The sequence below is a fragment of the Nelumbo lutea genome, chromosome 2, assembly GCF_056320005.1.
Source record: "Nelumbo lutea isolate HS-2025 chromosome 2, American lotus-T2T, whole genome shotgun sequence".
NCBI classification, from domain to species: Eukaryota; Viridiplantae; Streptophyta; class Magnoliopsida; order Proteales; family Nelumbonaceae; genus Nelumbo; species Nelumbo lutea.
Window position 1 is genome coordinate 108,809,834 of NC_142685.1, and position 26,574 is coordinate 108,836,407.

Consider the following 26,574-nt stretch of genomic DNA (forward strand, 5'->3'; position numbering starts at 1 on the left):
TACGGACCCCTTTTTCAAAAAAGAAGCTCTAATTAAAAGGTTAACTTTTTAAAAATAATATATTTAAAGAGTAATATATTTAACTTTTGGGGTTTAATATCAATAAAAATAATATATTTAAAAAAAATTCAAAATTATGTTTTTTTAAAAACAATATCAACAAAGGGCAAAAACACTGTTCATTTTCTTCTTCTTGCCATTTGTTCACTAGAACCGTCGTTCGCTGCCGCCCACCACAACACACCACCTCTGTCCGTTGTCGCCCACCGCCGCCTCTGGCAACGTTGCTGGAGGTGGCCAAAGGCAGAGGTGGCGGTGCCGGTGCTGGTGGTCATTCCTCTGCCCGCCACCACCGCCACCTCTATCTCCACCCATCTCTGGCAACATCGTCGGAGGCAAAGGCGGAGGTGAGCGGAGGTGGCGGCATTGGACAGATAAATCACCAACGCCACCATCGCCACCTCCAACAACGTTGCCAGAGGCGGAGGCAGAGGTGGGCGGAGGCAGCGGACAACGGTGGCGGGCGGCGATGAGTGGTGGCAGACGGCCGCTCTGGTGAACAAATAGAAAGAAGAAGATGGTGAATAGTGTTTTTGCCCTTTATTGATATTATTTTCAAAAAGTTAACCTATTTTTAAAATTTTTTTAAATATATTACTTCTATTCATATTAAACCCCAAAAGTTGCCCTTATATACTATTATCCCAAAAAAAAAAGCTCTAATTAAAGCCTATCCGTTAGACTTAAATGTATACATGTAGTAAAAGTGACATATTTTAAATTTAAGACCATAAATGAGAATACAAGCAATAGAATAATCCAATACTTATCTACAATTTACCCTAAAATAAATCTTCATTAAAGAAAAATTCAAACATGTAGAATAAGCAAAGGAAGGGAACCATAATACTAATTTACTTGTCTGCATGCAAAGTTTGAATAGTCCAATACTTCTAAACCACGAGTTCAATGTCCGTATTCATGACGAGCCGAGTATTGATTCTAGTCTTGCGATTCAGCTTGGATACTTAATCTAACCCAATTAATTTGCTAGAAAGGCTTGACTTGAGCTGAATAGATTAATTAATCATCCAACTAAAGATATATAAAAAAGTGGGTCAATATCTAAACAATTACAGAATAATTAAGTATATATGGGAAAGTATACCGACAAGTTAAACGACGAATTAACCATTATTTTATCTCCCTTCATTAACCATATTGCACTCTAAACTATGATTATATTCTCTTTCTTGAAGTGTATATTTTTCAAAGCTTAATTTGCGGAATTCCTTCAAATTTGAGATCGCCACTCTGAACTGTTAAGTGCAAAAACTCGTCCTTGTCAGGATTTGCAGGAGGTAGCCATGTGAAGCATGTGGGAATTGGAACACAACCATCCAACTGTAAGACTTGAGACCCGCCGGTAAATGTCATTGTTTTAAATGTAGAGACCATCCCGGAAATTGACCAGAAAGCTGCCGGTGAATGGTTGGAAACCATCCTTTTGTTTGCAACTGTGCAACAGGCCTGTGAGAATGCAAATCACAGTTGCAACATGTTTTAAATTACATGTTTTTTTATTTGATAGAAACAATTTATTTCTGAAACTCCCAATCATGACAACAAATTACACTGAAGAACACCCCCAAAAATGTCCAATGTGTTGAGTATTCAAGGCTATCATCATAGGACCCATCCAATGGTGGGTCCAGATCCTCTTTGTATTGACAAGTGCCAACAGGTAAATCTCTTCATTATTGCTCTGATTAGGAGGGAACCCTCACTTCTAACCACTGTTCTTAAGAAATATTTAAACAACTCGAACCAGTCAGCTTAATTAAGAACAGCTCTTCACCAATTCTACATTAATTTCTGCTTACGTGCAACGACGACGTAATACCAAAAAGCTAAGTCAACCTCTTTCACGACTTCGTCTATAAAGGGAACCAACAACTTAGCTTTATGCACAATGGGAGGGAGCTCAAAGGAAAGGAGTCGTAATTAAATAGCAAGAGAAGCCATGGCATCTTCTAGTGACATTAGAGCAGTAGTAGCGAATACAAAGGAGAAGTTTGTCACAGTTAATGCAGTTGTCACCGTTAAAGAAACAACTGGTTTGTTGTCCAACCTGGGTCTGGGCAAAGTGGCATTCACCATCAACTATTCTGAGTTAATAGAGAACACAGAATTTCTTTATTCACTTCTCTCTCTTCCAAGGCATATGCCTAGTTACCACAGGCTTCACGACGAAGTCTTGTGTTCGTCCGGTGCTTGCATAGCCAGCCCGGTTTATGGCTTCCACGCTGCGTCAGGTGGTATCAGAGCAGGGAATTCGCCCAGTCAGATGGCCAACCAAGACGGTAGCAGTCGCAACCCACCCCGTGACGGAGATCAGGGGTTACAAGCTGTTTGGTGAGCGATTGAAGAACAGTGCACAGCCAGACATAACATCGAACAGCAGTTGGCAGAAATCGCTGGACAACTGCGAACCTTGTTACGGGAGGATGTTCCACGGAACCGGGAGAATCCGTATCCAGTTGAAGGAGATGATCACGACAGACCTGTATCCCGGCATCCAGTCCTTGACGATGACAGTAATGATGAGCTAGAGTTCGGTGGTGCTCCAGTTTTTCCCGGCGATGACAGAAACGGTAGAAATTGACACAATCAAGGTAATTTCAATCCCCGTCGGAATCATGATGAATTTAAACTCAAAGTAGATATTCCTACTTTTAGTGGGGAAGATGAAGAATGTTTATACGAGCATGAGGAATATACATGTGTTGTGAGGAAATTAATGTTGTCCCAAAGAAATATAGATACCTCTCAACGACACAAATTGTTCGGTACTAGATGTACTGTCAAGGGTAAATTATTCGATTTAATTATTGATAGTGGCAATCAAGAAAATATTATTTATAGGGATGTAATACAAAAGTTACAACTACTTCCTAAAAAACATCCAAACCCATACACAATTGGGTGGATCAAGGAAGAAGGCGGTGTACGGGTAGAGGAACGCTGCAAAGTACATTTTTCAATTGGTAAGTACCATGATGAAGTATATTGTGATATTGTTGATATGGATGCTTGCCATATTTTGTTAGGGAGTCCTTGGCAATTTGATACAGATGCAAGGCATATGGGTAGGAAGAATACCTACCAACTGGAAAAAGAGGGTACGCGTTATACTTTGTTACCCATAGCCGATTACAAATGCTCCAAAAGCACATGAGAAAAATTTCCTTACCATCACCCATCATCATGCTGAATTTATAAAAGAATGTAAGGATACCCACGATGTACATTTATGGAAGGGAGAAAATATGAATGAAACACTGGAGGAGAATAAAATTCTAGTTGAAGTACAGGGACCAATTGATGAATTCCATGACTTAGTTCCAGATAAGTTACCAAATGAACTCCCACCTATGCAAGATATACAGCACCACATTGATTTTGTTCCTGCTGCTAGAATCGTAATTTTGTACGATGCATCACTTGCATCGTCGCCGGGGTCTGACAACCGAAAACGGCAGGTTGGGAAAGCTGTCAACCGAGAGTCAGTGCCGCGTAAGTCAATCGATACATTTGGACAACGAACATCTCAATTCCATGGTGTTGCAGGCTTTATCGCCCACGTCCGTCATCATCCCTCTCCTTCCTCGGGGAATCAGTTAGATGCATCAACCACAGAAGCCACCGGGTACTCTAATTTGAGCGGTGATTCATTTGGATACTGTAGGACCAATTCTGGAACTTCAGCTTTCTCAGAACCCACCGATGACAACAGTTGTTCTGACGAGCATTCTACTTTGGGCTGGCCAATCGCCAAATCTGTCGCTAGGCATGACGTTGGCATCACGATTTTGGTAGAGACGAAGCAACCCATCAAAGTTGTTGACAAGAAATCCGATGTTCATGAGGTTTCAGACTCGTACCCGGATTCAGATTCTGTGATTAGAGCCAACCACGAGATGCTTTCTTCAGTGATTGGCAGTATTGACGGAGCACAACAGGCAGTAATTCACCATTATACCAAGAGCTTCAGGGGTTTCTCTGCCATGCTCACGCCAGAACAATTAAAGAAACTTTCTGAGATTGAATCAGTTGTTTCCGTCTTCGAGAGCCAGACATATTATCTTCAGACCACGCATTCTTGGGAATTCTTGGGAGTCGATTCTATTCACCAATACAACCAAATGCCCGTTGACGTGAAGTCGGATATTATCATTGGTGTCATTGACAGTGGAATTTGGCCTGAATCAGAGAGCTTCAATGATAGAGGCTTAGGACCTGTGCCCAAGAGATTTATGGGAGAATGTGTCACTGGTAATCATTTTACATTGGCAAACTGTAACGGTAAAGTTGTAGGTGCTCGGTATTACTGGAAAGGATTTGAGGCAGAATATGGGCCTCTTGAATCTTTAAATTCTACTTTCTTCCGATCAGATCGGGATGAGAATGGGCATGGCACCCACACCGCATCCATAGTGGTTGGATCCATGGTGAGAAATGCCAGTTTGTATGGAATTGTCGGAGGTGTTGCGAGGGGAGGTGCGCCTAGCGCTAGGCTTGCCGTCTACAAGGTTTGCTGGGGGACCTTGAGGCTATGTTCCGAAGCTGACATCCTTTCAGCCTTTGATGATTCCATCAATGATGGCGTCGATATAATCTCCATCTCACTTGCCAGGATCCCTTTCGTTAGCTACTCTGGTGATGCCAACTCCATTGGAGCTTTCCATGCATTCAGGAAAGGAATTCTGGTCTCAGCCGTAGCTAGAAATCTTTTCTTCCCTGGAACAGTGGAAAATGCCACGCCTTGGATTCTCACTGTCGCTGCGAGCTCTGTGGATCAAGAATTCATCTCCGATGTTCATCTTGGTAACTCAAAAATTCTCAAGAGTTACTCGTTAAACCCATTTAAGATGGATGGGTTTTATGGTGTGATAAACGCGAGTGATGCAGCTGCTCCCGATGTTCCTTCTACCAATGCTAGCCTCTGTGAGGAGGAGAGTCTTGACCACACGTTGATTAAGGGAAATATAGTGGTGTGCGTGCGTAATAGCACAAGAATAGATATATCAGGGGAAACCATACGACGGGGCGGTGGTGTCGGGATGATACTCGCCTATCCATTTCCCAAGGGAGGACTCAGACAATTCGAAATCCCAGGCATTCAAATTAATGTTAAACAATCACAAGTACTTCAATCATATCTGGCTACGGATAGAAAACCAATTGCCGAAATCTCTCCAACAAAAACGGTTCCGCCTTCTCAAAGGGCCCAAACTTACTTGCACCTAGCATAACAAAACCCGATATTGCAGCACCAGGGGTCAATATATTGGCAGGGTCATTTCGGAGGGTTATTCAGCGGAAGTACAACCTGAAGAACCCAGCGGTGAAGAGGATCCTTCAGGAGGTGAAGGAAATACGAGCAACCCCTTCCGATGATTTCATGAGCCTTCCTCTCGAGGAAAATATATTTGAGTGGCAATTTGTGATCAGAGGTCCCCGTGACACAGAGTTCAAGGGAGGAATCTATCACGGACGGATCCAATTGCCAGCAGAATATCCATTCCAACAACCTGCATTTATGCTGTTAACTCCTAATGGTCGTTTTGAAACGCACACGAAGATTTGTTTAAGCATATTCAATCATCACCCAGAGCATTGGCAGCCATCTTGTAGCGTGAGAACTGGTTTGGTAGCATTGATTGCATTCATGCCCACCAACCCAGATGGTGCACTGGGCTCATTGGATTACAAGAAGGAAGAAGGACGTGCATTAGCCATCAAATCTCGTGAAGCAGCCCCCAGATTTGGAACTCCAGAACGTCAGAAATTGATTGATGAGATTCACCAATGTATGTTAAGCAAGGCACCACCAATTCCGCAATTAAATGCCCCACGGGCCTCGAATGAAGAAGAATCAACCGAGAAAGAAGCAGAGGTTAGCCCGCAAAATTCTGGTGCGGTAGTTGCAGTCGAGGGGGGTCATCCAAACCCAGAAGGTGATGAAATCATGGTGTTTTTAAGGAAGGAACGCATATCCGTGGGGAAGTATAACCAGCTACAGCCTCGGCAATACGGCCCATACAAGATCCTCAAGAAGATCAATGACAATGCTTACGTAGTGGACTTGTCAGATCACATAGGTATTTCCAAAGCATTTAATCTTGTTGATCTTCATCGTTATTTGCATATCCCGATCATGACTCGGGGTCGAGTTCTTTTCAAGTGGGGGAGAATGATGGAGGACCATCTCACCAACCGGCAACAGCTCACGTCTCTCACGTCTAGAGACCTTATGTGATCCAACAACCATAGGATAAACCACAGGATAATGGTGACAGCTCCATGCATTGATAAACATTGGAAGATGGTGGCTATTGGACGGTGGATATCAAAGGCAGATTTCAAAGATGTCTAGAAGTCCAGTTCCTAGTTGTTTTAGTTGTTTTACAATTTTAACTTTCCTAGTTACTCTATAAGTCTATCAGATGTATTATAAATACTACTATTCTGAGTTAATAGAGAACACAGAATTTCTTTATTCACTTCTCTCTCTTCCAAGCATACGCCTAGTTACCACAGGCTTCACGACGAAGCCTTGTGTTCGTCCGATGCTTACATAGCCAGCCCGGTTTATTGCTTCCATGCTGCGTCACAGCCATTTACTTTTGCATTAATACCTTTCAAAACCTGCTGTTTACTTATGCAATAATACCTTTCGGAGAGAAGTTCTCATTTTATTGTAGATAAATATAAAAATAAACTTCAATCGTGGAAAGCCAATTGCCTATAACACGTTAGACGGAAAGTTCTCATTAAATTCACACTCACAGCCAAGTTCACATCTCCGCCCCACATGGAGCCACCCACAACGCCCCACAGCACATTCCCACCATGTATTGGGAAAATCTCTCGATGATTACATCTACCTTCAGGCTTGGCAAAACATCTAGCTAAGAAGGAGATGGGTGTATTAGGAATTCATGATGTTTCCACTAAAAACAAAGTGCTTATCATGAAATTATCTTGGAGATTCCTCAAAGAACAAAACAGGCTCTAGGCACAACTTTGTACCAAAAATATTTGGGCACACAAAATTCTTTTTGGAATATTAAAAGGAGGAATTCAGATTCTATCATCTGGCGAAGCATGTTGGAAGTCACAAATGAACTGATTAAGGCTACTAGATGGATCATTGCTAATGGCTGGCAAGTTAATATACATGCAGACCCATGGATTCCGAATCTTATCATCAGCCAAGATTTGAACCAGTCAAATCTGAAAGTTGCATCTCTGATAAACCATACTACTAGCAGTTGGAACGCAGATCTTATCCACTCAATGTTTGATGAGGCGACTGCAAATTAAGTGTATTTTGTCTATTGAATCGAAGGTTGTTCTCACCCTGTTGAACTCAGTCTAAGGTTCCTTGGCGAATTCACTCAACTATAGCCGATTACAGGGTCCTTCTATGCCTTATTCCTCAAGCCTCAGTATCTTTCACTTCCGCGTGGAGGCAATAAAGTTTCACACACAACAAAGCATGGTTCAAAGTGTGGATACATCTCTGCGTATAGGCAGAGGCGTATCGGTACTTAGATTCACATAGAATTATCTTTTTTTTAGTTTTTTTTTCAAACTTTGGTTTTTGGGGAGTTAAAAAAGGATTTTTTTATTAAAAAAGGGTGGGATCCTGGTGTTTCAGAACTCAAAAGATACGATACGATATGCCTGATATGGGGTATATTGTATCGATTTTTTGAACCTTGCTTGTAAGGTTTCTAGACCACTTACCTGGTGTTCTCCTCCTGAATTCTTGTTGCCTGTACTCAACCTAGATTTATTACATAATTGAAGCCTACTAACCCCTTTTTCAAAAAAAAAAATCTTTAATTAAAAGGTTAACTTTTAAAAATAATATATTTATCTTTTGGGGTTTAATATCAATAAAAGTAATATACTTTAAAAATAATAAAAAGTAGGTTAACTTTTTAAAAAGAATATCAATATAGGGCAAAAACACTGTTTATCTTTTTCTTCTTGCCATTTGTTCACCAGAACCGTCGTCCGTCGCCGCCACCGCCACCGTTGTCTGCTGTCGCCCGCCACCACCGCCACCTCTGTCTCCACCCATCTCCGGCAACGTTGTCGGAGGCGGAGGTGGAGGTGGCGGCATTGGACAATAGAAATCACCAACGCCGTTGCCACCACCTCTGCCTCCGGCCACCTCCGACAACGTTGTCGGAGGCGGAGGCAAAGGTGGGCGGAGGCAGCGGACAGCGGTGGCGGGTGGTGGCGGACGGCGATGGGCGGCGGCAGACGGCTACTTTGGTGAACAAATAGCAACAAGAAGAAGATGAACAGTGTTTTTTCCATTTGTTGATATTATTTTTAAAAAGTTAACCTATTTTTGAATTTTTTTTTAAATATAAATCCCAAAAATTGCCCTTATACTCTATTACGCCCCCCAAAAAGAGCTCTAATTAAAGCCTATCCGTTAGACATAAATGATAGTAAAAGTGACATATTTGAAAGTTAAGACCATAAAGTGAGAATACATGTGTTGAAAAGTAAAAAAAAAAGGTGGGCTAGTCGGTGGCTCACCGAATTTACAATCGGTGGCCCACCGAACTGAGCCCACCATATTGAACGATTTGTTCGGTGGCACACCATTTTTGTTGTTTACTTAACATTGAAGAAAATTATTAAAAACCCCATTATACCCCTCAGCTCAAGTATAAATAGGGGTCCCCCCTATGTATTTGAAAATATATTCCATTTCATTTCAGTGTATAGTATATGCAATGTGTTGAGAGGAGTATTGTGTTTGTGTGTATTGAGTGTCGGGTACGGGTGTGATTTTGGTGAGGTCATCTTTGTATTTTCTCCTGTTTATAGTAAGAAAAGGAAACTCTGAACTGCTGCCCGTGGACGTAGGCATTTTGACCGAATCACGTAAATCTAGTGTTCTCTCTTTCTTTTTCTTTCTCTATTGCTATCTGCTTTTTATTTTCTTTTTGTGCACGTACAGATTACATTATTTCCGCTGTGCAATTCCAACAATTGGTATCAGAGCCACACGGTTCTGTTCTGGGATTCTGCCGAAATCTGTATTTGCTGTTCCGATATTGCACGTGTTGAATATGGCAAGTTCGAGCTCTACCCGGTTCAACATACCGAAATTCAACGGATCCAACTATGCAATTTGGAAGCTGAAGATGCATGCTGTGTTGGTGAAAGAAGATTGTGCAATTGCCATAGAAGGAAAAGAGAAGAAGCCTGCTGATATGAAAGATGAAGACTTTGAGAAGAAAAACCAGATAGCCATGGTTGATATTCTTCTTGCTTTAGAAGATTCGGTTTTATTCAACGTGTCTGAGGAAACCACTACCAAAGCTTTATGGGACAAGTTGCGAAATCTCTACGAGGGGAAATCGATGTCTAACAAAATCTTTCTCCGACGACAACTCTACAATCTGAGGATGAAGGACGGAGCCTCTTTGCAAGTACATTTGAATGAGTTCAACACTCTAGTAAGCAAATTAGCAATTGTAGAGGTACGTATTGATGACGAAGAAAATATTGCTCTTTTGCTTTGTTCTATGCTAGACTCTTGGGATAGTTTGATAATGAATTTGAGCAATACTAAAGATTTGTCATTAGAATCTACTATTTCTATGTTGCTTACAGAAGAATCTCATAGAAAAGTTGGTGAGAATTCTTCAGGTGATGCAATGATGGTACGAGGTAGATCGAATGAGAGAAACAACTCTATCAAAAATCAAACGAGATCCAAGTCAAGAGGCAACAAGAAAGGACTCAAGTGTTGGAATTGTGGTATGAAGGGGCACCTTCGAAAAGATTGTTGGAAACCCAAAGCAGAGCAAAATCGGCCCAACTCTGACAAAGATCCAGCTTCAAATAATTCCCAAGGAAACATCGCAGAAGGAAGTGATTCATCAGAAGATGGCGAGGTATTGTCTATTGATTCTTGTGAAAATTTAAAGCATAACTGGATATTAGATTCTGGTGCTTATTTCCATATGACGCCATGCAGAGATTGGTTCTACACATACCAATCGTGCAATGGTGGGACTATTTACATGGGCGATAATAGCACATGCAAAATAGTGGGAATTGAAAACGTTAGAATACTATGTTTGACGGCATCACTCGTACAATCTCTGGTGTACGGTATGTTCCTGAACTGTGAAAGAGTCTCCTGTCATTGGAAAAGTTTGATGAAGACGGTTACAAGTTTTCTGGAGAAAAGGGCCAATTGAAGATCTGTAAAGGAGCTATGGTAATTGCAAAAGGCAAATTACAAGAGAAGCTATACCACTTGATCGGGGATACCATGGTCGGCGATGCCATCATTGCAAATGTTGTGACCGATTCTGTCATGATTTGGCACAGACGTTTAGGCCATATGAGCAAGCAAGGACATAAGGTACTTCTTGATCAAAAACTACTTCTTGGTTTAAAATCTACTGATTTGAATTTCTGTGAAAATTGTTTATTTGAGAAACACCATAGAGCTAGTTTTCACAAGTCTAAAGCCAGGAGTAGAGAGGTATTAGATCTAATACACTCTGATACGTGGGAAGCTACTACGGAATCTCTTGGAGGTTCATTATACTTTGTCTCTTTTATTGATGATTTCTCTAAGAAAGTATGGGTATATTTACTCCAACGGAAGAGTGATATTTTTTCCTATTTCAAGAAGTTCAAAGCTCTAGTTGAAAATCAAAAGGGGAAAAGAATTAAGTGTCTAAGAACCGACAATGGGAAAGAATATACCTAAAAAGAATTTGAAGGATTTTGCAATGAGCATGGCATTCTGAGACAGTATACGGTTCCACGAACTCCACAACAAAACGGAGTTGCTGAACGGATGAATCGTACACTTATGGATCGAGCTAGAAGCATGTTGAGTGCAGCTGGGCTGGAGCAATACTTTTGGGCAGAAGCAGTCAATACGGCATGTTACCTAGTAAATCGCTCTCCCACTACGACACTTGATTGCAAAATTCCAAAAGAGGTATGGTCAGGAAACCCTGTTGATTATTCTTTCCTACGTACATTTGGTTGTGATGCTTATGTTTGGATTCTTAAGGAGCAAAGGACTAAGATAGAGGCAAGGTCCAAAAAGTGTATTTTTCTTGGCTATGCAGAAGGTACAAAGGGATACAGATTATGGGATCCTACTGCCCACAAGATAGTTGTTAGCCGAGATGTTGTCTTCAATGAAGATTCGATGCAAAAAGAATCAAACTCTAAGACAACAGAGAAAGTTGAAGTGGAATCTTTTCAAAAGATTCAAAAACAACAAATTGATACAACTGTTGATGTATCTGAAGAGCACATTGAAAATTTTGAAGAGACTCACGATGATCAAGGTCGATCAAGGAGAGCTACAAGACCTCCTGTCTGGCTTCAGGATTATGTAACAGCTTATGCTTGCATTACAGAAGAGCATGAGCCTTGTTCATACCAGGAAGCATGCAAATGTCCAAGTGCTCATCATTGGCAAATGGCAATAGAGGAAGAAATGGAAGCTCTAAAGAAAAATAAAACTTGGGACTTAGTCAAACTATCTAAGAATCAAAAGACCATTGGTTGTAGATGGGTGTACAAACTCAAAAAGGATACTAGTGGAAATATCAAAAGATACAAAGCTCGACTAGTTGTAAAAGGATATGCTCAGAGATCAGGTATCGATTTCAACGAAATATTTTCTCCTATTGTTCGATTAAGTAATATTCGTATTCTATTGAGTATGGCTGCAATACTTGACTTGGAGCTGGAGTAGTTAGATGTTAAAACTGCATTCTTGCATGGTAATCTTGAAGAAGAGATTTATATGACTCAACCTGAAGGCTTTGTCGAGAACGACAAAAAGGATCTGGTTTGTCAACTGACCAAATCACTTTACGGTCTAAAACAGGCGCCAAGGTGTTGGTATAAGCGATTTGATTCCTTCATTGTGAGCTTGGGGTTTAGCAAATGCGAAGTAGATCATTGTGCTTACACATAGTTTGGTAATGATCACTTCATCATTTTATTGTTATATGTTGATGACATGCTAGTTGCAGGTACTGATAAAGGAAGTTTCTCAACACTGAAAGTTCGTTTAGCTAGGGAGTTTGACATGAAGGATCTGGGGGTGGTTAATCAGATTCTTGGGATGACGGTATATAGGGACAGAAAGAACAGGAAAGTCTGGATAACTCAAAAGAGTTATGTTCAAAGGGTCTTGCGGCGCTTCAACATGCAAGATTCTAAACCAATCAGTATCCCATTTTCTGTTGGTTGCAAGTTGTCTTCGGAACAATCACCTAGCACTGAAGCTGAGAAGACAGAGATGTCCCACATATCATATTTATCAGCAGTAGGGAGCCATATGTTTGCTATGGTGTGCACCAGACCAGACATTGCACAAGCAGTGGGAGCAGTCAGTAAGTTTATGGCAAATCCAGGAAGAGATCATTGGACTGCGGTGAAGAGAGTCCTTCAGTATTTGAAAGGTACTTCTGAAATCTCTATTTGTTATAGTGGCCAAAGCTTAAAACTAGTTGGTTATGTGGATGTAGACTATGCAGGAGATCGCGATAATAAAAAATCAACTACTGGTTATGTGTTTTCTTTAGCTAATGGTGTAGTGAGTTGGGCATCAAAATTACAATCTGTAGTAGCTTTATCTACAACAGAAGCAGAATATATGTCAACTACACAAGCATGCAAAGAAAGTATTTGGCTAAAGAGTTTGCTTGAATAATTCCACATCAAGAAAGAAGTGGTGACTATTCATTGTGACAGTCAAAGCGCATTACACTTAGCAAGAAATCTTGTCTTTCATGCACGGACTAAACACATTGATGTACAATATCACTTTGTTCGTGAGGTAGTTGAAGATGGGCAGATCTCGTTATAGAAGATCCACACTAACAACAATGTTGTCGATATATTGACAAAGTCGGTGATGAGAGAGAAGTTCATCTGGTGTAGAACTTCTCTGGGACTTGAAGCCACATAGCAAGAGATGATCGGCAGCTATTCTCGAGCAAGTTTTTCACTATGAAAATTGTCTTCAAGTGGGAGAATGTTGAAAAGTAAAAAAAAAAGTGGGTCAGTCGGTGGCTCACTGAATTTACAATCAGTGGCTCACCGAGCTGAGCCCACCATATTGAACAGTGGCACACCATTTTTGTTGTTTACTTAATGTTGAAGAAAATTATTAAAAAACCCCATTATACCCCTCAGCTCAAGTATAAATAGGGGTCCCCCTATGTATTTGAAAATATATTCCATTTCATTTTAGTGTAGTGTATGTAGTGTGTTGAGAGGAGTATTGTGTTTGGGTGTATTGTGTCGGGTACGGGTGTGATTTCGGTGAGGTCATCTTTGTATTTTCTCCTGTTTATAGTAAGAAAATGAAGCTCAGAGCTACTGCCCGTGGACGTAAGCATTTTGGCCAAACCACGTAAATCTGGTGTTCTCTCTTTCTTTTTCTTTCTCTATTGCTATTTGCTTTTTATTTTCTTTCCGTGCACATACAAATTACATTATTTCCGCTGTACAATTCCAACAACATGCAATAGAATAATCCAATACTTATCTACAATTTACCCTAAAATAAATCTCCATTAAAGAAAAATTCAAACATGTGGAATAAGCAAAGGAAGGGATCCATAATATTAATTTACTTGTATGCATGCAAAGTTTGAATAGTCCAATACTTCTAAACCACGAGTTCAATGTCTTTATTCATGACGAGCCGAGTATTAACTCTAGTCTTGCGATTCAGCTTGGATACTTAATCTAACCCAATTAATTTGCTAGAAAGGCTTGACTTGAGCTGAATATATTAATTAATCATCCAACTAAAGATATATAAAAAAGTGGGTCAATATCTAAACAATTACAGAATAATTAAGTATATATGGGAAAGTATACCGACAAGTTAAACGACGAATTAACCATTATTTTATCTCCCTTCATTAACCATATTGCACTCTAAACTATGATTATATTCTCTTTTTTCAAAGCTTAATTTGCGGAATTCCTTCAAATTTGAGATCGCCACTCTGAACTGTTAAGTGCAAAAACTTGTCCTTGTCAGGATTTGCAGGAGGTAGCCATGTGAAGCATGTGGGAATTGGAACACAACCATCCAACTGTAAGACTTGAGACCCGCCGGTAAATGTCATTGTTTTAAATGTAGAGACCATCCCGGAAATTGACCAGAAAGCTCCCGGTGAATGGTTGGAAACCATCCTTTTGTTTGCAACTGTGCAACAGGCCTGTGAGAATGCAAATCACAGTTGCAACATGTTTTAAATTCCATGTTTTTTATTTGATAGAAACAATTTATTTCTGAAACTCCCAATCATGACAACAAATTACACTGAAGAACACCCCAAAAATGTCCAATGTGTTGAGTATTCAAGGCTATCATCATAGGACCCATCCAATGGTGGGTCCAGATCCTCTTTGTATTGACAAGTGCCAACAGGTAAATCTCTTCATTATTGCTCTGATTAAGTGGGAACCCTCACTTCTAACCACTATTCTTAATAAATATTTAAACAACTCGAACCAGTCAGCTTAATTAAGAACACATTAATTTCTGCTTACGTGCAACGACGACGTAATACCAAAAAGCTAGATCAACCTCTTTCACGACTTCGTCTATAAAGGGTATTAGAAGACCAAACCGGTACCTTACAAAAGTTAGTTACGATTAGCCAAGATTAGTTACAAGCTTTCTTTTTTCTTCTTCCAAAAGTTAGTTAGGATTAGCCAAGATAGCTACAAGTTTTCTTTTTTCTTCTTCCTTTTTCTTTTTTTGTTGTATATAAACCCCTTCTGTATTATTCTTCAAATCAATAAAGAGCATTATCTCTCTGCAAATTCTAATATGGTATGAGAGCGTTCCTCAGCTTCTGCTATATCGTTTTCCGGTGTCGCCATTGTCACAGACGCGTTCAAGGATATTTGATTTTGTTTCTTAGAGCTTGTTGCTGTTCGGCACCAGCAGACTCCTCTTTTCTTTTCTTTCTCCTGCATGGCTCTCTATCATCTTGCTTGATTTTGATTCTTTCTTTGATCAGTTTTGGCGCCTTATTGTGCCTGTTGTTCATTCTTTTGATTTTCTTGGTGCCTGATGTGCGATGTTTTCTTGAAATTTTATTTTTCCATGATTGACTATATACAATGTTGATATTCTTTACAATAAGAAACAAAATGATGAATCCTCGAGAAATTAATGGTTTCTTGGAATTCTAGACATTAATTCACTTAATTTATATATATTTGAGTTAATTATAATTGTTTCTGATATTGTGGTTCTTCCCGCGGTAATGCAAGTTCCGAATTACTATACTTTTTTTTCGTGCTCTATTTTGGAGTAAGCTATATTAAGAACTCCTTTGACTTTCTTTTTTTCCTGTATTTCTGAATGCAAGTGTATTTTTTGAGCACTTGTGCCTTTTTCTTTTGACAACCATTATTTATTAAGAGATCCTAATCTACTAAAAATTAATGTCTGGTATAACATTTTAAATTGGAGATAGTTGCAAAAAGTAAGATTCTGTTCCCGAAATTTCCTGGTTTTGCCACCATTACCTTTCGATGCGAAGAATATAGTTCTCTGCTTTCTTTTGGTTGGATTTCATGTTGTTTACGTACAACTTCACTTGAGAAGTATGTTTCATCTATATGGATCATATTCTTGTTGATCTTGGGTGCGTAGCAGGTCCCTCTAGATCAAGATTCATTTGGACAATCTCGGCAAGGCTTTCTTGGCGTTGCTTGTTTTGATTATCGACACCCCTTCGATCTTCCACTTGCATACATCGGTGGAAGCTCTTGGACAGAATTTTCTTTTCTCAGAAAATTTTCCTTTGGTCTTCTGCCTGCATACATCGATTTCACAAAAATTAGTTCAATTTGATCAAGCTTTTCTACTAAAGTCAACATGGCAAACAATAAGATTCCTCCTATTGATGATAATAAGTCTCATCAAACACACTAGATTCTTGATAGTGGTGCCACTGATTATATAACCAATAGATTATCCAATTTTTCAATCTATGCACCTATCATAAATACACATGTAGTTTTACCCAATTTTGTACTGTTATATTCTCTTGCAATTTTGTACTTCATAATGTTCTTTATATACCTCATTTTTCTTTCAATCTTATATCTACTAGCAAGCTTATTGATTCATATCCTTATTGTTTCATTTTTCAACACAATCTTTGTATCCTCTAGGATCATCAATGCTGGAAGATGATTGGACTAGCTAAAAAGGCTAATGGCCTCTACAGGCTTGTCCTACCTTCTGTTTCTTGTAATTCTTCCATTACTTGTAATTCTTCCATTACTTGTAATTCTGTTTCTATTCCCTTTTGTAATAAGCCTAATGCCATTGATATATGGCATTTTAGGATGGGGCATTTGTCCAATACTCGATTGAAACTTTTGAAAGAATTGGATCATTCTATATCACTACCATCTTCATATTAATGCTCTATATGTCACTATGCCAAACAAAGAAAGCTTTCATTCCCCATCAGTCAATCTATTTCTGCAAACTATTTTGATTTGATTCACATTGATACATGGGGTCCTTTTTCTGCTCCTTCATTTTATGGACATAAATATTCCTTGACAATAGTTGATGACAAGAGTAGATATACATGGATATACCTTATGAAAACTAAATCCGAATCTAGACAACATATTCAAAACGTTTGTTTTTTGATTGAAACTTAGTTTTCTACAAAAATAAAATGTATTAGATCTGATAATGCTTTAGAATTTAACATGCCTGATTTTTATGCTTCAAGAGGTATTGTTCATCAAACTACATGTGTATATACTCCTCAACAAAACTCTATTGTTGAGAGAAAACACCAACATATTTTGAATGTTGCCAGAGCTCTCAGGTTTCAATCACAACTTCCCCTTTCCTTCTGGTTTACTGTATTTCTCATGCAGTCTATCTAATAAATAGAACTCCTTCCCCAATCATTTCAAACAAAACTCCATTTCAGCTTCTTTATCATACTGCTCCTTCATTTGATCATTTGAAAGTTTTTGGATGCCTTTGCTTTGCTTCTACGCTTGATACAGATAGAAGTAAGTTTGATACTAGAATTGATCCATGTGTATTTCTGGGCTATCCTTCTGCTACTAAAGGTTTTCGTTTGTATAATTTCAAAACTAAGAAGGTTATTGTCTCAAGAGATGTTCATTTCCATGAACACTCGTTTCCTTTTAATTCTAATTCTTTTTCAACAGATAATTCAGACTTTGTTCTACCCACAGAATATGCAGTTCCTTTAGCAGAACCCTCTCCACCTTCATTTACATCTTCACCTACTAACTTTCCCCACATCACAACTTTGCCTCTCATTAATCAATCACCACCACTTACCACTTCAGGTAATACCACTATTGATTCACCCCCTTCTACTAATATTTCACCAGATCCCATACAATGTACACATCCTGAAACTTAACCTAGAAGATCATCTTGACCTCATACACTTCCTTCATATCTTGACCAATATCACTGTCAAATACCAAATCCTAAAGCCAATTCTATTTTCAAAACCTCCAACCCTCACCCCATATCTTCTACCTATTCCACTCACAAATTATCTTCTTTTCATAGGATCTTTACTACTCAAATCTCTCAAACCAAAGATCCTAGAACCTATAATGAGGCTATAAAATCACAATGCTGGAAGGATGCAATGGCACTTGAAATCAACACATTAGAGCAAAATAATACTTGGGTTTTAACCGATTTACCTACAGGAAAATGTCTTATAGGGTGCAAATGGGTTTTCAAAACCAAGTATCATGCAAATGGCAGCATTGAAAGATACAAGGCAAGATTAGTTGCCAAGGGCTATACTCAACAGAATGGCATTGATTATCTTGATACTTTTTCTCCAGTTGCAAAAATAACAACTATTAGATCTTTACTTGCTATTGCAGCTATTAAAATTTGTCATTTGCATCAACTAGATATTAACAATGTTTTTTTACATGGTGACTTGCATGAAGAAATTTACATGACCCTTCCCCTAGGTTTTGAAACATCTGATCCTTCAAAAGTGTGCAGATTAACTAAATCACTCTATGGTCTCAAGCAGGCAAGTAGACAATGGAATCAAAAACTCACTAATGGCTTGTTGTCTCAAGGATTCATTCAGGCAGTTTCTAATACTTCTCTGTTCACAAAATAAGCTGGTTCTTTTTTTTTAGCCTTGCTAATTTATGTTGATGATGTCATTTTGGCAAGTGACAACATTGATTTGATAAATGAAGTCAAAGAGTTCTTACATGATACCTTTAAAATTAAAGATCTCGGCCAACTCAAGTTCTTTCTTGGCTTAGAAGTTGCCAAATCCACGGCTGGCATCAATCTCAGCCAAAGGAAGTATGTGATTGATCTCTTGGAGGAAACAGGTTTTATAAACAGCAAGCCAGTAGCTACTCCTATAATTACCTCTCAAAGACATGATAAAGATGTTGGTACTCCTTTACTAAATGTTACTTCCTATAAAAAATTGGTTGGCAAATTAATTTATTTATGTAACATAAGGCCAAACATTTGTTTTGCTGTCCAACATCTTTCTCAATTTCTAGACTGCCCTACAGATCTTCATATGCAAGCCGCGCATAAAATTCTTCGATACTTAAAAGCTAGTCCTGGCCAATGTGTGTTCTTCTCTGCTTCATCATCTCTACAGTTGAAAGCCTTCTCAGATTCAGATTGGGCTTCATGCCCTAATACCAGGAGATCTATCACTGGCCACTGTGTTTTTTTGGGAGACAGTCTAATATCTTGGAAATCCAATAAGCAACAAACTGTTTCCAAATCTTCCTCTGAAGCTGAGTATCATGCCCTTGTTGCTGTTATATGTGAACTTCAATGGCTTACTTATTTATTGAAAGACTTGCAGATTCCTCAAGTTGCCCCTGTTCTTGTGTTTTGTGACAATCGATCAGCTCTTCACATTACTCGTAATCCAGTTTTTCATGAGCGTACAAAACATATTGACATAGATTGCCACATTGTAAGGGAAAAATTGCAAGTTGGTCTGATTCACCTGATGCCAATAGCTTCTGAATACCAATTAGCTAACTGCTTCACTAAGCCCTTGCCACCTCACTCATTTAATAGTTCAGTCTACAAGCTGGGCATTCAAAATTTGTATGCTCCAGCTTGAGGGGGGCTATTAGAAGACCAAACTGGTACCTTACAAAAGTTAGTTACGATTAGCCAAGATTAATTACAAGTTTTCTTTTCTTCAAATCAATAAAGAGCATTATCTCTCTCTACAAATTCTAATAAAGGGAACCAACAACTTAGCTTTATGCACAATGGGAGGGAGCTCAAAGGAAAGGAGTCGTAATTAAAAAGCAAGAGAAGCCATGGCATCTTCTAGTCACATTGGAGCAGTAGTAGCAAATACCAAGGAGAAGTTTGTCACCGTTAAAGAAACAACTGGTTTGTTGTCCAACCTGGGTCTGGGCAAAGTGGCATTCACCATCAACTATTTTCTGGATGAAAATCTTCTTCTGGAGCTTGTGAGCGCGGAGCTCGATCCAAGTAAGTAATAACAAAAAATAAATGAGAATTATTTCTGCACCAAACCTTAGCATTCTGCTTTGGAGGTTTATGAGCCATAAATGCATTAGCTTCCCAAAACGAAAAAGCTAATTACAGAAGTCAAAATATCATTTAAAATGGAAAGCTGAGTCAAGTCTATCAGATCTCACTAATCCAGTTTCCAGAAAAACTTTCTGGTTTCTGGGTTTCTGCATTCGTAGTGTTTCCACCAGTTGTAGTAGTAAAGGGTGGCCTTAATTAGCTCACTGGTTTCTGGGTTTCAATCAAAGGGCATTAAGTTCTTGCTAACAGTTGTTTGTTTTGGTTATGTATTATGTTTTGATGATGAAGAGACGGTATTGGAGAAGAAAACAGTGAGAGGGCATGTAGACTGGGTAAGCCAAGATGGGGAGGATGTCAAGTACCAAGGCAAATTCGACGTTCCTACGAGTTTTGGCGATGTAGGAGCAGTTGTTGTGCAGAATGAATTTGGTAAAGAGATTTTCCTGAAGGACGTTGTTCTTGGTGGCATTTCTCAGGCTCCTGTTCATATTGTCTGCAACTCTTGGATATGAAGGACCTTAGATGTAATGCAGCTGTGCATCGGAAAAAACTTTCAAGTACGGAGATGTTTTCAATGAATGGTTGAAACTTAAAGGGCAATGGGCAATGAAGACAGTTTTTGAGGATCAAATCTGAAAAACAATTACTATACTACATCATTGTGATATTGCAAGTTGACCCGTTGAGCCCAGACTGGGTCAACTCATATACAAGCAATTTTTTTTTGTTAAGCTCAATTTGGAAGGAGTACAAACACAAATATGCCCAGACGGCGTTTGTTAAGCTCAACTGTATATATTTGTATTTTTACTCCTTCCAAACTGAGCCTTAAAAATAATATAACAGGGTTGGGGTTAGAGTTTCTAGCCTCGGGATGGGCTTAGAGCTTGGAAAATGGGATCTGATCCAAGTCTAATTGAGATTGGTTTTGCCCATTATGGGATCGAGCCTCAAATTTGATGACAAAGAGCCCAAGACTTAAGGTTCGGCCTTGAATTAGCCATAAACTCCACCATATTAAAGGATGATCAAAGAATTCATTAGTCTTCCAGTTCAATGAGCCATTCAGCTGGTTTTAGTTTGATTTGGTTCACTGTTTGAACCGAACCATTAACTGACATGGTGTTTGGAAGTATGGGTGATTTTGGGGACCAATTTTCAAGAAAAAATATCTGTGCTTCCAGGACCCATTTTTCACAAAAAAATACTTCTGCCATGTAGGCAGTGAGTAATACTATGCTGTTTGGTAAGGTGACTTTCATAACTGTTTTTCATACATGTGCTAACAGGTAAGCACCACATAGAATACACATCAATCAACCATTGAGATTCCAATTTTCGAGGCATGTCCGATTTTTTAATAATCGGCTGAACCAAAGAATGAAATACATGGGCATTTATTGAAATGCCTATTGAATCCAACGTGACACCCTTTTTTTGAAAAACCGTCTCTGTTCCAAACATCCCCTGAATTGGTCCAGTCTTCGTAGGATGAATTGAAAAGGAGTGTTTAATCAGTTTTTCATATTCTCACATTTTTTCAAATTGTTAAACACTTTCTAATTTTGGTTCTTTTGTGTCATCCAGTCCTACTTGCCATCACAGACACCAAGTGGCTTGAAGACACTAAGACAGAAGGAACTCGAGAGCCTACGTGGCAATGGAAAGGGAGAACGAAAGACTTTCGACAGGATATACGATTATGACACGTATAATGATCTTGGGGATCCAGACAGGGACGATGACTTTGGCACGACCCATCCTAGGTGGCAAGAAGCATCCATATCCTAGGCGTTGCAGAACTGACCGTGAAAAGATCAAGAAAGGTATATGAATTATGGCTTTACCATTCAACGTTACACGGTCCAATTCCATAGATCTTAAAACCCAAAATGGGCTCCAACCCAATATGGTCCACCAGTCCAGTCCAGCCTTATTTCTTTTCGACGCAAATCAATCAACTTATATAACAAATTTGTTGAGCTTATTTAGCCGAAAAGAAAGGTTTATTGGGCCTTCATTTTCAGGCTCTGAGAGACTGAGAAGACTGAGATGGGCCTTCATTTTCAGTTTCAGAGTTTTAGTATCTAGGACCAGCCAGGCACAATTGATTGTCCCATGGATTTGCCTACTCCAGGCTTAGTAGGAGTGATCATTTCTCCCTAATTCAAAAATTTTCTGGCTTCGGTAATTAAGGTTTTTAAAACCGAATAGTACAACAAACCGACCCTGGATGGCCCATTCTGACAAATGATCAGACCGTTTTTAGGTTAAACGGTCTGATCATTTAAATTGAATGGATGGCCCATTCTGACAAAAAATGTAAAAAAATAAAAAGCAGTCAAAAATCATTGTCCGAATCAATGGTTCAAACAATTCGATCGCCCGGATCAACGGTTTGTTGACCAAATCTATAGTTTTTGGCCAAAAAACGGTTCTGGGTGAAATGGAACCAGGTTTCTGCTTTTTCTGGTCTGACCATCCAGTCCGGTCCAGTTTTGAAAACATTGTTGTCAACAAATTCCTTGGTTGCAATGCAAATTTATGGTAGTGCAATTGATTTCAATGCAGATTATGGTTTATCTTTATTTTGAATTTTACCTTGTTTTATTTAATTGCAGTACAAATGAAGTAAAATAAGACCTGAAACAGAATAAAGTAAAACTTAAATCAAAATTAAACCAGAATTTGTATTATTTTCATTTACACTCCCAAGCATTTGTACTAGTGCAAATAAAACTGCACTGCTGCAACCACAGAACACAACCAAAAGTTCAAAACTTGATGCAATTATCTCAAATTTGGATGACCCATTTACATAATCAGATTGGATGCGGATTTAAGTCTATATCCTATCCGATTAAAGCCCAAGTCCAATTACTTTATGATATATATTGAATTAATATATAAAATTTATATAATTATATAAATATAAAAATATATAATTATATATTATAAATTCAATATTTCATATTTATATTAGCTTATTTTATATTGATTTTTATATTTTTAATTTCTTTCTTTATTTAAAAAATAAAATGTTGACCAAGTCCAATTTCTTTCTTTATGTTCCAATATCCCCAAATCTGAATGGATTCAAATTTCAGTTTTCATTGATTAGACCGGATTTGAATGTTGCCTAATCTGACCTCAATACTTCAAGTCTTCAAGCGCCTGGTCCAGGCCTGCAATATATATTATATGTATTCTATATTTAGTGTGTATGTGTGTATTAGTATTTTATTTTATATTATATAAAGTAATGTTTTAAAAAATGACCCAAAATCAGAACTGTTTTGGCCACTAGTTTCTGGGTCGATAGTTCAATCTTTTGGTCCAAATGGATGGCCTGTTCTGATAAAATATATGAAATAAATAATTAAAATTTAAAAAATGACATAAACTGCTGAGCGGGTCAATGATTCGATCGCCTGAATCAATGATTTGTTGAACAATTCAACGGTTTTTGACCAGAGACTGGATTTGAGGTAAAACAGAACTGATTGCCTGGATGATTCCCGGGACGAATGGTTATATGCATATTGTGTATTATACAAAATGGGTTGAGGATAGGTTACCTCTATTGTGTAGTCCTTCAAAAGAAATAAAAGAAAAAAACATCCTCTTAATTTGATTGATCATTGATTATAAATTATGGAAATAGAGGTAAAGAATTGGGATGAAGAGTATAAGAGGATAAAATGTGCATTGAGCATTGATGTTGCAGATCCATTGTCGGAGAAAAGGAGTAGCAACAGCTACTATGTACAAAGAGACGAGGTATTCTCCCAAGTGAAGCAACAGGAATTTACTGGTGCAACGGTCTCATCAGCACTGAATGGATTGCTCCCTTTGATCAGAGAAGCCCTTGTTGACACCAACCTTCACTTCCCTACCTTCAAGGCCATCGGCAACTTATTCGACAAAGGGATGCCCATTCCTTCACAAGCTGTGATATCACAGGTAACCAACACTGTGACGGAATTTAAGGATGATCTCTTACGCTTTGATCCCCCTGAGTTGCTAAATAGTAAGCCTCTCTCTCTCTCTCACACAGTCTCATGCATTTTCTGCTTTGCAGGGGACAATTTTTCTTGGTCCAGGGACGAAGAATTTGCTTTGCTCGTCAAACTCTTGCTGGCACCAACCCCTTTAGTATTAAGTTGGTCACAGTATGATATACACCAACCCCTTTGGACAAATCATAAGTTCCCACGTAAAATCACTTTAAGGCATCTTAATTTGCCACGTGACTAGGTTAAATCCAGAACTCTGGCCTGGCTTGGCCTAGCTTAGCTTGGCTTGCTTTAAGACGGAACAAATGTGCTATAATACCCTTTAGCTAGGGTTAGACCTGTTCAAATCAAAATCAATTTGGATTAATAGAAAGATCAATAAGACATATTGAAGAGTGAACTTGACCCTAGCTAGATGATTAGCCTTTATAATCTCCTGTTACTAGGATTTGGATCCAAATATTGTATCAAAATAGTAGACTTAAATAAAATTGTGCAGATTGGCCATTGAAGAGTGAACTTGACCCGAAGAGCTATGGTCCACCTGAATCCGCAATCACAACTGTACTTGTGGAGAGAGAGATCAAGGGAGTCATGATGATTGATGAGGTAACACCTCTAAATATATATGATGTACATTATTAATGGAATACTAATATGAAGAGAACGGACAAAACAACTAATTACTTACATACTTTGTGACTCTCTATATGCTTGTAGGCTTTGCAGCAGAAGAAACTTTTCATACTAGATTATCACGACCTACTCCTGCCTTATGTGAACAAAGTCAGAGAGATAGAAGGGACGACTCTCTATGGGTCACGCACTTTATTCTTTCTTACCCATGAAAATATATTAAGACCCATAGCGATTGAGCTCACTCGGCCACCCACCAATGACAAACCCTCGGTGGAAGCAAGTGTTTACGCCAAATGGGGATGCCACCAATTCTTATTGAAATATTCCTCTAAGAGCAGAAGAATAAATTAATACTCAACTTCATGATCATCACTGAAAATGAACATATATAAGCCCAATTTTAATTGCATTAAACTCTAAAATGATAGAAGAACTAATGCTCAACTTCTGTTACTTCTCTATCTTTTGTAGTTTAAGGACACATTGTTGTATGGAGCCTTACATAATCGCATCGAATCGGCAGCTGAGTGCAATGGAGCTTGGCTCCGTTATGTATGACAAGTTTTGGCAATTCGACAAGCAAGGTCTTCCAGCAGACGTAATTAGCAGGTAAACTGAAAATGATATCAGGTTATGTTTAATCTCCATTGAGAATGGAGTGATATTTTTTACTCTAAAATCTTATACTATATATTAATGTAAGCATAGAGATAATTCTAACTGATGAACCAACTTCACCAATTACCAGGGGAATGGCAATAGAGGACCCAACAGCCAAACATGGTCTGAAGCTAACGGTTGAGGACTACCCATTTACAAGTGATGGCCTCCTACTGTGGACAGCCATAAAACAATGGGTTAGTGACTATGTCAACCACTACTACCAGGATCCTAACCTCATTGAATCAGATCAAGAGATCCAGGCGTGGTGGACAGAGGTCAGAGTCAAAGGCCATGAAGACAAGAAGGATGAGCCATGGTGGCCTGTCCTCAAAACTCAAAATGATCTTATTGAGATATTGACAACAATCATCTGGGTTGCTTCTGCTCATCATGCCGCTGTCAAATTTGGCCAATTTGCATATGGAGGCTACTTCCCTAATCGACCAACAATTGCTAGGACTAATATGCCTACTGAGGACCCTACAGAACAAGAGTTGCAGCAATTCTTGGCAAAGCCTGAGCTCGCACTCATGCATTGCTATCCTTCACAAATTCAAGCGCCGCTGGTGATGGTTGTCCTTGCCATACTATCGACTCATTCATCGGATGAGGAATATCTTGGAACTCAAAAAGAGCTTTCATGGATAGAGGATCCAGTGGTAAAGAAGGCATATGAGCAGTTCAATAAGAATTTGAAGGATGCCGAAGGAATTATTGATGCTAGAAATAAAGATATCAACCTGAAGAACAGAACAGGACCTGGTGTTGTGCCATATCAACTTTTGAAGCCATTTTCTAAGCAAGGGTTGACAGGAATGGAAATTCCCAATAGCATTTCCATTTAGTTTAATTTAGTTTTCTTTTTATTATTTCATATTGTCATAAACTTGTAACAAGCATACCAATCTTAATTGGCTTCAATAATCCAGTAATTAGACCAAATAAACAGATTTTGGTCTCTAGTTCCAGCATAGCCAATTGCATCATCATGATTTTGGGGCACCCACCTAGGATCATTATTTGGTACAAAACAGTAAAATCTTAGGCTACAAATATGAGAACATAGGGCACCCACCTAAGGGATCCGCCTAGGGCCATTCCAACTGTAGTGCAGTCCTTCATGTGCTTGTGACATACTAATGGCTGAATTGTGGCAATACCTGGTTTACATGGCCCATATTTCCCCCATGAGATGCCATGAGAACATCACTGTTCTCAGAAGATATATAATCAAATAGCAGTAAGAATAGAGACCCTATCTACAAATGGCTCCAATTTATCCAACAAGGCATGGTCATTCTTGTTGAAGAAATAAAGGAAATTCCTTGATTAAATGTAGCAATGCTTCTTCGGGCCAAAGGGTGGCCCTCCTACCCAATATATCCTGGTATCCTTGGAGCTCCAAGTGCTTTAAGTAGCCTAAAACATGCAAGGAAGAGTGGATTAAGTTTATATAATGGAAGAGAGGTTTTCAATTAGTACCTCTTAACTTCTGAGGCCATGTTTGGGAGTGTTTATGTTAAAAATAAGTACTTA

The 26,574-nt window shown here is 38.8% G+C and overlaps 1 protein-coding gene and 1 pseudogene across 2 annotated transcripts; both read left to right on the plus strand.

The window, feature by feature from the left end:
• Positions 1 to 2,891: 2,891 nt before the first annotated feature.
• Positions 2,892 to 6,566, plus strand: LOC148872663 (uncharacterized). The gene is given in 2 exon segments (XM_088967688.1): positions 2,892 to 5,271; positions 5,274 to 6,566. Coding segments are annotated over 2 exon segments (2,991 nt in total). The 5' UTR covers positions 2,892 to 3,329; the 3' UTR covers positions 6,323 to 6,566.
• Positions 6,567 to 16,391: 9,825 nt separating this feature from the next.
• On the plus strand, positions 16,392 to 25,986 carry LOC148872664 (linoleate 13S-lipoxygenase 2-1, chloroplastic-like; annotated as a pseudogene). Its single transcript, XR_016107287.1, has 9 exons — positions 16,392 to 19,657; positions 20,009 to 20,277; positions 21,308 to 21,546; positions 23,448 to 23,750; positions 23,802 to 23,892; positions 23,989 to 24,043; positions 24,236 to 24,345; positions 24,457 to 24,984; positions 25,124 to 25,986. The product of XR_016107287.1 is annotated as a linoleate 13S-lipoxygenase 2-1, chloroplastic-like (transcript).
• The last annotated feature ends 588 nt before the right edge of the window (positions 25,987 to 26,574 follow it).